General features: G+C 54.5%; 1 protein-coding gene across 4 annotated transcripts; it reads right to left on the reverse strand.

Annotated features, from left to right (window-relative positions):
• Positions 1–1,482: 1,482 nt before the first annotated feature.
• Positions 1,483–10,526, reverse strand: LOC141931051 (centrosome-associated protein CEP250-like). Of its 4 annotated transcripts, none has more exons than XM_074842708.1 (13): positions 10,442–10,526; positions 8,892–9,089; positions 8,329–8,408; positions 7,758–8,035; positions 6,879–7,106; positions 6,203–6,299; positions 5,663–5,761; positions 4,517–4,666; positions 4,034–4,212; positions 3,403–3,585; positions 2,322–2,466; positions 1,892–2,037; positions 1,483–1,773 (listed from the first exon to the last, which is right to left on the reverse strand). In XM_074842708.1, exons 5-13 carry the CDS (start codon positions 6,926–6,928, stop codon positions 1,695–1,697), a joined length of 1,128 nt encoding a protein of 375 aa, XP_074698809.1. In that variant the 5' UTR covers positions 6,929–7,106; positions 7,758–8,035; positions 8,329–8,408; positions 8,892–9,089; positions 10,442–10,526; the 3' UTR covers positions 1,483–1,694. The 4 variants fall into 4 exon arrangements, with proteins under 4 accessions (XP_074698809.1, XP_074698808.1, XP_074698811.1 ...); XM_074842707.1 differs by having other exon boundaries at positions 8,329–8,457; XM_074842710.1 differs by lacking the exon at positions 7,758–8,035.
• Between the last annotated feature and the right edge of the window lie 404 nt (positions 10,527–10,930).

Here is a 10,930-nt window from a genome sequence, read left to right on the forward strand (position 1 = left end):
TATCTAACAGAGAACAGACCCTCAGAAACAAACAATTCTCTCAGAGTTATCCCATAATATCCAAGACTGTACATTATGAAACTGACATTTAGATGATGACAAACTCCCTGGTCTCCTTCAGTGACATGATTCTCCCAAGCTCTTTTTCCAGGGTATCAAAATCAGTTAGTCCAGAGCGAAGAGTCTTGTGTGATCACCTCTTTCTCATCTTCCTCAGAGCCTGAAGAGGCTCTAACAGCTCACAGAATCATAGAACCATTTAGGTTGGAAAAGACCTCTAAGATCATCAAGTCCAACTGTTAACCCAACACTGCCAAGCCCACCACTAACCATGTCCCTAAGCGCCACATCCACATGGCTTTTAAATACCTCCAGGGATGGTGACTCAACCACTTCCCCGGGCAGCCTGTTCCAAGGCCTGACAACCCTTTCCAGGAAGAAATTTTTCCTAATATCCAACCTAAACCTCCGCTGGTGCAACTTGAGTCCTTTTTCTCTCATCCTATTGCTTGTTAATGTGAAAAGAGACCGACACCCACCTTGCTACAACCTCTCAGGGAGTTGTACAGGGCCATGAGGTCTCCCCTCAGCCTCCTCTTCTCCAGACTAAACCCCCCCAGTTCCCTCAGCCGCTCCCCATCAGACCTGTGCTCCAGACCCTGCACCAGCTCCGTTGCCCTTCTCTGGACACGCTCCAGCACCTCAAGCTCTTTCTTGTAGTGAGGGGCCCAAAACTGAACACAGTATTCAAGGTGTGGCCTCACCAGTGCTGAGCACAGGGGGACAACTCCTGCCCTAGTCCTGCTGGCCACACTAGTTCTGACACAAGCCAGGATGCCATTGGCCTTCTTGGCCACCTGGGCACACTGCCAGCTCATAATCAGCCAGCTGCTGACCAGCACCCCAGGTCCTTTTCCCCAGGCATATTTCCAGCCACAAAGGTGCACGTAGGTCTTAAAATACCATTTCAACAATTTCAAGATCTCATTCCCGTTCTTAGCAGTACAAGACAGCAGACACTGACCTGCAGCTTTGTCCCGCTCTCCAGGCGCCAACAAATGGAGTTTTGAAAGGTGCAGATTCACAACAAAAAGCATAAATAGAAACAGGCAACCCCGTGGTTTTCTGACTCAGAAAAAGGGTGAAGAGCTACGCTGTTTGCTTCTTTTGCCACATGGGGGAGCAGCAGCCTCACTCAGATTCACGGGCAAGACAAATCATCTCTCTGCAGCTTATCAAAAGCCAAAAGAGAGGCCACCACAGGCAGGTGGATTGAAGTCATCTGTAGCAGCAGAGGACAACTGAGAGAATTGCAGAACAGCTCTGCCAGCCACCAACACATTTCCAAAAGGCAGTAAACAAAGCTTCTGACCTCCAGCACTACCAAGTGTCTCCTTGACAAAACAGAATCCAACAGACGGAGCTTCACTGAGCCGAGCAGCCAAAAGCCCACCCGGAAAGCACCAGGTGTTTGGTCTCACCTGACTGAGCTGCTCTTGGTTTCTGCCTTCTCCTCTGCCAGTATCCTCAGCTCTTCCTGCAGCCCCTCCCGTTGCTCCTCCACTTTCTTCAGCAGCTGCTCCAGGTGGGCTTTCTCTGCACCGAGCTCTTCATTTGTTCTTTCACACAAGCTCAGCTTCTCCTGGTCAGAGATCCTTACTCTCTCCAGCTCAGCCACTTTACCCGACAGATCTTCATTCTCTTGCTCCAGCTGCAGTCACAGCAGCACAGAGGAAATGAAATACAGTGAGATTTACCATGGAGAAGGTTTGGCTTCGACAGAAAAAGGAACATTTCCATATTCAGGCAGTCATACGTCTGAAGGCAAGAAGTCTGAAAAGCAGCAGCAGCTGCAGACGAACACTTGGCAAGATCTTTGGCAACTGCTCACCTCGACACAAGTTTGTTCAGTCGCACTTTATCCAGTGCAAGAGCTTCACTGACACTGCTCATCTGCGCTGCTGCAACGTGTAGATCAGCTACTTCAGCACTCGGCTTATTCTGAGCCCCTCTCAACTCTGCCACTGACTGCTCTGCCTGAAGAGACAAAAGAACAACATGAAAGCAGAGACAAGAAAATCCCTGACTTTAAGCAGCGACTCCAGATCCCCTTTGGTGTCTCTGACACACCCCCAGCCCAGCGCTCCCAATAACCACGTGGGGACTGACTGCACCAAGGAGCCTGTGTGGTCTGATCACCCTTTTCCAAGGAGGAGAACAACCCTGTCACTGTCTTCTGCTGACAGAAACGGCACCTGTGCTGGTCTTGCTATCACAACTCCCTCTCCCACCAGTGCTGCCTAGGAATAAGGTGACCACACCTTCTCCAGGGCCATGGTAAGCTCATGTTCCTCTTGCTTCAGCAGATCCCTCTGAAGGTGCGATTCCTCCAGTGTCTGTCTCGCAACTACCAGCTCACTCTCTAATAAAGAATGTTTTTCTTCAAGTGCAGCTAAGTCCTTCAGCCTATGAGAAGGGGAAAGACAAACAAGTCTTTAATGTAAAAACAGTCTCATTTCCAAAACCAAGATTACATACTATTTCCGAGATATGGCAGTTGGAACGATTTGCAACAGCTTTCTATTTACCCCTAAAGAATGCTGTAATTTCCTGCCTAGCGCTGCATCAGTCTTTGTCACTGACCCAGGTGAAACATTCATCATTGAGAAAGTAAAACAAGCTTCCAGAAATCACAGGTTTCCAAAAAGTTCAGGTGCTCTCAACAGCTTCCTGCCTGTTAGATCTCTCTCTCCTTTTTGATACATTAGACACCAGACTTTCCAAAGTTTTTCTTTGCATAAGACAGACTTTTAAAGTCCAGATTAACATTCTCTCCATTATTCTTGCCTGTGGCAACAAAACGATGAAAGAGCCTGCAATCTATTTGGGGAGATCTGTATGAATTTCCAATCCTGTAACCATAAGATGACAGGATGATTCAGGCTGGCAGGGACCCCAGGAGGCCTCTAGCCCAATCTTCACCTCAAAGCACCTGGGGTCAGTTATGGGATCAGTCCAGGTTGCTCAAGGCTCGATCCACTTGGGGCTTCCAAATTCCCAGGGATGGAATCTGCACAACCTTTCTGAGCAACCTGTTCTGCTGCAGGATTGCCTTCATGGTTCCATTTTTTGTTCTCCTTAAATCCAGCCTGAACCTCTCTTGTTTCACCTTAGGCCTGTCATCAACTACTCCGGTCAGCTTTGGAATGATTTTTTTCAAGGGCCATAAAGAAAGTACAAGGAGGCATCTCTGCTGTGTGTCAGCAGGGAGCCAGCCCTGCCCACGGGCTCCCTTCACCAGTCTGTGCTACACATGCTGAGCAGGCAAAATCCACTCTTTTAGGGGGGCCTCCCACCGTCCGGCAGCGCCCACCCCTGCCCAGAGGAAGCTTTAATGCTCACAGGAGCTCCTGGTCACGACGCGCTCTCTCCATCCTCTGCTGCTGCTCCACCCTCTTCCCCTGGGCTGCATCTTCCCTCAGCTGCAGCTCAGTGTTACTCTGATGCAGATGCGAGGCTTCTTGCTCCGTCTCTTCAAGCTGTTGCTGTGGCTCTGCCCTGGTTTTCTCGAGGTTTGCACGGTCACTGCAGAGACAAGGCTCAGTCAGAAGAATGAACAGGCCTGAAGAGTCACGGATCCCATTCCAGTCACTCCAGGCTGGCGCTGTGGCAGCACGGTAAGGAAGAACTTGCCCTTCCCCTCACAAGGTCACTGGAGAGGGACAGAGGAAGGCAGGCAGGCTTTTGCCTTCATTCACTGAGAAGCCGTGGCTAGGAAAGGGCCCCAAAGAACAGAATTCAGAGAAGCAGCACATCGAGAGGGAGGCGTCTTGTATTCCAACGTCGCTCTGAGTCTCCAAGACAGCCTTAGGATTCACAGTAGAGCAGGAAAAGCAGTGACAGGAGGATGCTGAAGTGCCAAACAGGGGCATACCTGGGGAGGGCAGACGAGTTCTTTGCCCGTAACACCTCTGAACTGCCAGAACTGGAAGCAGATTGCCTCCAGAACGCAGGAGGAGGAGGGAACACTCACCTTCTGAGTGCTTCTACCAGAGACTGCAGGTGCTGCTGGTGGCTGCTGGCCGTCTGGCACTCCTGCTCCAGTTGCTCGAGGCTTTGCTGCAGCTTCCGGCACTTCTCCTGCTGCTGCCTGTGCTGGTGCAGCAGGAAACTCATAGAGTCCTGCCTGGCAGAGAGCTCTTCTTTTGGGGCCTGAAAGGAATGGGCAGGGAAAAGCACAAACAAGCAATAAGGAGCAGGGAAGATGGCTCCTGATAGCTGTGAGAGAAGCAAGCAGCGAGACAGCTCACCTGAAGGCAAAAGTTGTGATGAGGGGGTGGAGATCAAAGAGAGAAAAGCAGCAGAACACAGAGCTGGTGAGACTGGTGAGGCGATATAGTACCAAGAGCGGGATGGCTAGAAAGAAACTGGCTAAGTGAATGGAAAGGTTTCAAGATAAGCAAGGCATCAGCAGCTGAGCCTGCGGCCAGTGGTGAAGGCAAGGAGAAATTCTCACCTGTGCTGCTCCTCTCCTCCTTGCCAGCGCTTCCTGAACCAACACAAAGGCACGCTCTGCATCAACGGAGCTCAGACAAGAGAGGACGTTGATAGACTCTGCCTGCTGGGAGCTGTCAGCGACCACACTGGCACATTCATCTAACACCACCTGAAAGCCCACATCAAGCTGTTACTCTCTGCTCATTCTGCTTGATTTTCTTTGTCTATTTCTCCTTTTTCTCCCACTTCACCCTAGAGTCATTAAAAATTCAATTCTCTCATTTCTTCAGTCAACAAAGAAGTTTTGTCCCTGCGGTCACAAGTACTCCAGGGGTTTCTGAATACAGCTACTACAAACAAGAAGAAACAAGTGTGAAGTGGCTGGAGGCTGCCTGAACGCTCAGTTTCTTGAAGCTCTCATGAATGATTTTAGTCTCCTTCAGCTTCTTAGAGTCACGGAGATGAGGAGCACCAGGTCAACACTGGAAATAGCAATGAAAGGAAATATTAATGCTACCCAGGGAAGAAGGAAGCTGATGAATACTGGAAAACAGCAATGAAAAAGCTAATGTTTATTCTGAGCAGTAGCACAAGAGGATAAAAATGACTGCATAAGGGGAAAGAACTGACTTTGTGAGAAGCTGTGTAAAACATCTGATGATTAAACCCCCCTCCCTAGAGTGAGGTTTAGGACTAAGCTAAAGTTAGCCCTAAACAGTTAGATCAGTTGCAATTCTGGGGAGATAATAATGGTCAGTGAATGCAGAGTGAAGGAGCAGAGTTGGCAAGCGCATTGATTCAGTCAGTGACCTTTTATAAAAATCTAAAGAACAACAGAGTCATTGCTCAAGGAGGTGGGAGAAGCCTCCAGGCAACACTAGAACACAAATGTCAAGTAGCCAACTCAAAGCACAGTCAAATAGAGACCTTACGGGAAAGGCAAAGGTACGGAAACTTCTAGTGACTTAGCTCAAGTGTCACAGGACAGCCAACTCAGAAGTTAGAGCAGGTTTGATGTCAGAAAAGTGGTATAATAATTAAACAGCCAGTAGCAGTTAACACAGACAGTATAAAACATATATATCTATTCCCTGGGCCAGTCGTTTGCCTTCCTCAAGTACTTTTAAATCAAATTACAGGCATGTGGTCCCAACTCTGTACTCACCTCTGTTATATCTTTTATCAGCTTTTGGAGGGAAAGATTCTCTTCTTTGACACTTTTAGTCAATGAAGCTTCATATTCTTTCTCTAGCAGACTTGCTTCCTGAGAATAGAATAAGCAAAGGGTGGGTGGGGAAGAGCTGCTCCCCTCTGCAGCATTCCCAGCCTCAGCAGCATCGTCGTGCTGATAAGCCTCAGCCCTAGTGATTCCAGTGTATCCCTTCCCACATCTATTGAATTCCTTCTTTGCTAAAACTAAGAAGAGAAAGACCAACAGCTGGTTTTCACAGGCTGCTATGAAGCTGTCAGTTCCAAGGAACTTTGATCCCTAGAGATTTAGTCACAGGCAGAATAGCACTGGTGCAACCCTTGGAACTGTCTGCAGCTCCCCCACCACTGCCTGCCCCTGGGCTGACTCACACGTGCCTGATGCTCCCACACAGTCAGCGTCCTCACCGCTCTTTCTCTTGAGGAAACCACACCCCTTTGTGCTAAAGCTGGAGAGCAACCATTGGGCCATCTCCCAAATAAAGGTAAGACATACTAGAATCTCCACAGTGTCGTTAAGTGTTTTCACGGTCTTCTCCTTCTCCTCGTTCTGCTTCTGAGACTGTACGAGCAAGGCTGAGAGCTCCGTCCCCCTGAGAAGAGAAGGTCCACGTGCCATTCCAAAAGCATCGCACACCAGCACCCGCTGAGGAGCTAAGCAGCTCCCAGAAGCACAGCAGAGAAAGGTCAGCCCAGAAAATACAGCCAAGGCAGCGTTCATCTCTACAGGTTAATATGCCTGATGTTGCAAAATGGCCCTTCCTGCCCCAAAGGACTTCTGCACTCAGTCTGGTAAGGAACTGTCAGTGCAGAGGGGCTTAGGATGGCCCTGGGCAAATCCCTCCCAACTCCTCTGCACAGCCCTGGGGGTACCAAGGGCTGTACAAGAGACACAGCTCTCTTTATGCTGGTCTCAACTTCTCACCAACAATCAGGTAACGGCAAAAACACTGTAATACACCGTGATCTCTTTTCCAGTCTTGTCTTACAAAAGCTTCTGTGGGTCAGACGTGTTTTTCTACCCGTGCTGTTGAAGGCCATAGCTTGGCTAGGGACAGAAACAAGGCTGTGCAGAACGGGTGGGTTTGAAACGTGAACACAGCCCGCCTGTGAATCCAAGAAGCAGCCACAAAAGGTAATGCTGGTAACAGCAAAGTTTAAAACACATTTACCTGTCCTGAAGCTCCTTCTTCTCCAGGTCCCCCTTGACTTGTAAGGGCATCACTTCCCAAGTCTTCTGGCTTGTTTCCTGTCCCGCTTGCTGCTGTGCCTGACCCTTTAGGACAGGTCTGCCCAGGCTGACGGGCTCCCAGAGCTACACGCCAGAGTGCAGGCGGGAGCAGTTTACAAGTACAGAGCCCAAAAGCCTCCTCTGCTCTGCCTTCAGCTCGGACACATCTCTGCAGAAGGATCAACAAAGAGATCATACTCACACCACCATCTTTATCAGCTGACTCACTTCTGAAGCACGTTAATGGTGCAGCAGTAAAAGCTGGCAGGAAAGATGACATCTTTGCTGGGGACAAATCATCCATCTGACACTTTGGGATCGCGACACATCTTGATAGTTGAGCAATGGGTCCATTTGACGGGTTGAGGAGTGAGGCTGTTTTCTCCTCAGAGATAAGAAGAAAGCCAAAAGGCTTCAAGAATTAACTAGTAGGTGAGGGCATACCCTGCACATTGAGGGAAGCTTACAGCCAAGTAAGGTAAATGGCTGACAGTAACTCATGACAGAAACTGCATGACAGGAGAAACCTCCTGGGGTGAGTCCCCCAGATTCAGCTCTAGGGGCACTGAAAGGAGAAATCCCCCGTGCTCAGCGGTGCCCTGGCTGCTCCCTGACAGAACGGGGAAGGAAACCCAGAGAAACTCTGCAGCAGAGATCATGATGGGCAGAGGCAGCGCTGGCTGTGAAGGCGACGGCGAGGGCTGGCAGCTGGGCTGGCACTGGACAGTAACTGGGCTGCCTGCTGACAGAAGGGCAGCAGCACGCGAGCTCAAAGCTTTATACAAAAAGTTATTTAGTGATTGTTCTCTCCAGTAGGTACCATTAAAGCATCTTGGCAGGACCCTGCCCTGCAGGCCCAAACAGGGCTTCTCTCTCCTGGCCAGCTTTGCCTTGAAGAAACCTGCAGTAACGACATCCCCAGAGCTCTCGGGGCCTGAGAAGATTCACTCTGCCAAGGGCAGCTCTGAGTAGCCCCAGAGATCCAGAGCAGAGGGAAGAACAGTCCCAGGGTGCAGGGCTGAGGCAGACAGGGGCTTCTCTTCAGGGCAGCTCCTCTTCCCCCCACAGACTGTCACCCTCCTCCTGCAGGTCAAAGCTCTGGGAAGGATCAGGACAAAGAGCTGCCGAGAAGTACGAAAGCAACAGCTGCACTCTGCTGTGGGTCTGTCAGATTGGGTCTGGGGCAGCGTGGGCTCTTCAGAGGGTCCCCACCTCAGCCCTTCCAGCCCAGACACCAGCAGCACACAAACCCCGTGGGTCACCAGCACAAGGCCAAGCTTCCCATGCCTGCAGAGTTTTACCCTCTGCCCCAGGCTCTGCTTTCCCCGAGGGAAAAAAGAGCAGAGCTGCGAATGACTCTGGAGCAGCGCAGGAAGTGGAGCCTTTCTTACCTCCAGTTCTCCCGCGACCTGGCCCAGGAAATCTGAATTCTGTTGGTGAGCAGCTGCTGGTTCCATGCATCACTGAAGAGCTGATGGGAAGGAGAACGCTTGTCACTCTAAGCAGGGGGCACTGGGTGTCTGTAACACACGGAAACTGTTCCCACACCCCAAGAAAAAACCCCAAACCTCTGCAACTCCCTGCAGCGACTGCCCCTCACACGCAGCCCCAGCCCATCTCCTGCTCTGTGCCTGCAGCAGCCTCCGTGTCCCTGGGCTGCACAGGGCTCTCAGGGGTGGTGACCCCAAGAGCTGGGTTCTACCTTCACTGCACTGGTGCCACCTGCATTTCTGTAGGTCCTACCCAAACCCCTCTGTGTGCCCCAACCCCACACATTCCTGTAGGTCCTACCAAAACTCCCCTATACTCCCCATCTCTACACATTCATGTAGGTCCTACCCACCCCCCCATAGCCAAACTTTGCATATTCCTGTAGGTCCTACCAAAACCCTCCATATTCTCCATTTCTAAACATTCCTGTAGGTCCTGCCCAAACCACCCCGTCCCACCATACCTCAAGGACAAGCCAGGTAGAGGCAGGACCTAGTAGGGGTCATTTCCTGTGGTGTTTTTTTTTTTTTTTTTTAACGTATATCATGACATCATGGCCGGCAGTGGTGTCACGCTCCTCCGCCACTTCTCCCTTGTGAGTGTTGCCCTCCGTGGTGATGTCACGGCCGTGCTGGGGCTCTGCGGAGGGAGGGCTTTGCCCCTGGGGTGGGAGGCGATGATGTGATGTGACATCACATGCCCCCCCCCGCCCCCCACCCCCCCGACGCTGCGGGGGCCCCTTTGGGCCTGGAGACCCCCCCTGGGGCTGGGCCCCACGTCCTGAACCCACCCTCGCCACCGCCAGTGCCCAGGTGAGGGGGGGACGGAGGGTTCGGGGAGGGGGGGGGGGGGCAGATTGGGGGGGCTGGAGGGTAGATTGGAGGCTCTGGGGGGGCCATGGGGCAGGACAGGGATTTTGGGAGGGCACATTGGGGGCTCTGGGGGGCAGATTGGGGGTTCTGGGGGGCACCACGGGGCAGGGTGGGGGTTCGGGGGGGCTGTGGGTCAGACCCCCCCTATAACTCCCATTCTCCTCCCCCTCCCAGGCAGCCTCCCCACCCCCCATAGCCACCGTGGGGTGAACAGAGCCCACCGTGAGTCTGAACCCCCTGCTGCGGGTTCGGTTCCCCCTCCCCCTCCCCGCCGTGGGTGTGGAGGGGGAGGAGCGGATGGAGCATTTGGGGCTGGGGGCCTACACCCCCGCGGGGCTGGTGCAAAACTTCCTCCGGTTCCTGCACCTCCACGTGGGGCTGCCCTGGTGAGCGGGGGGGCGCTCTGTGGGGCTGGGGGGGGTGTCTGTGGGGCTGAGGGGGGATTTGGGGAGTTGGAGGGGGTCTCTGTGGGAGTCTGTGGGGCTGGGGTGTTCTCTGGGTGGCTGAGGAGGTCTCTGGGGTTGGGGGAGCTCTGTGGGACTGGGGGAGGGTCTCTGGGTGGTTGGGGGAGATCTCTGTGGGGCTGAGGGGGGATCTATGGGAGCGGGGGGGTGTCTGTGGGTTGGGGTGTCTCTGTGGGGCCAGGGCGGTCTCTGTGGGTCCGTGAAACGTCCCTGTGGGGGTTTATGTGGTGGGGATTTGTGGGGGCTGCCTCGGGGCAGGTGTGGGGGGGGCTCCCTGGGGGCTGCCCCTGACCCCCCCGTCGCCCCCCAGGGACGCTGGGCCCCGCCTGGCCCCGCTACCACCGCTGGTGCGTGAGCAGTGCGAGGCCGCCCGCCTGCCCGCACCCCCCCGCCTCCAGCGGCTCCGCCAGCGCCGGGCCTGCGGGGGGGCTGAATCCGCGCGACCCGCATTCGGGGCGCTCGCCGGGACATCCCGGCCCCCGGTGCCCCCCGGGAAGGACGGGGAAGGGAACGGCGACAAGGAGGAAGGGAAGAGGGGAGGGAGGACCCCAACCCCCCCACCCGAGCCGCCGTGTTCACACCCCCCGGGCGGGGTGAGGCCGCGACGCGGGCGTGACGCCACCCCCGAGGTCCGCCCCCCCACCCCAGGTCCCCCCCTACCCGCCTTCCCGCCTCACCTGAGCCCGCAGGGCCCGGAGGAGCGGCCAGAGCCGCGGGGCCGCCGCCGCCATCATGGTAGCCCTGAGGGGAGCGGGGAGAAGGGGCGAGACTAAAGGGAGGCGGCTCCGCGCAGGCGCGAAGAGGCGGGCCCGGAGACGCCGCGTCCTCCATGGAGAGTGTGGGCATTGCCAGGGCAGGGGCGGGGCCAGTACGGCGCATGCGCAGGACGCGGAGGATAGGTGCGGAGCAACGCCGAGGCCGCCATGGGGAGTGTGGGCATTGCCAGGGCAGGGGCGGGGCCATCGGGGTGCATGCGCAGGACTCGGAGGGGGGTGCGGAGCGACGCCGCGGCCGCCATGGCGGGTGAGGGCAGCCCGTTCGGGGGCGGGCGGCGGCAGGGCGGGAAGGCTCTTTCCTCCCCTCAGCAGCCGCCGCCGCTGTCGTTGTGGAGGCGGCGCCGGTCGGGGCGGGCGCTGCCGCCGCTGCCTCCTCCTCTCCCCCCTCCT

This window comes from Strix aluco, chromosome 16 (genome assembly GCF_031877795.1).
Source record: "Strix aluco isolate bStrAlu1 chromosome 16, bStrAlu1.hap1, whole genome shotgun sequence".
NCBI classification, from domain to species: domain Eukaryota; kingdom Metazoa; phylum Chordata; class Aves; order Strigiformes; family Strigidae; genus Strix; species Strix aluco.

Bases quoted from the DNA above. Each gene is read 5' to 3' on its own strand.
- LOC141931051 (XM_074842710.1), bottom strand. From the start codon at position 6,928: ATGCCCTTACAAGTCAAGGGGGACCTGGAGAAGAAGGAGCTTCAGGAC. The intron at 5,762-6,202 runs GTATGTCTTACC...TTCTATTCTCAG, and splicing joins ACGACACTGTGGAGATTCTA to GAAGCAAGTCTGCTAGAGAA. The intron at 2,038-2,321 runs GTGTGGTCACCT...TTGTCTCTTCAG, and splicing joins TTACCATGGCCCTGGAGAAG to GCAGAGCAGTCAGTGGCAGA.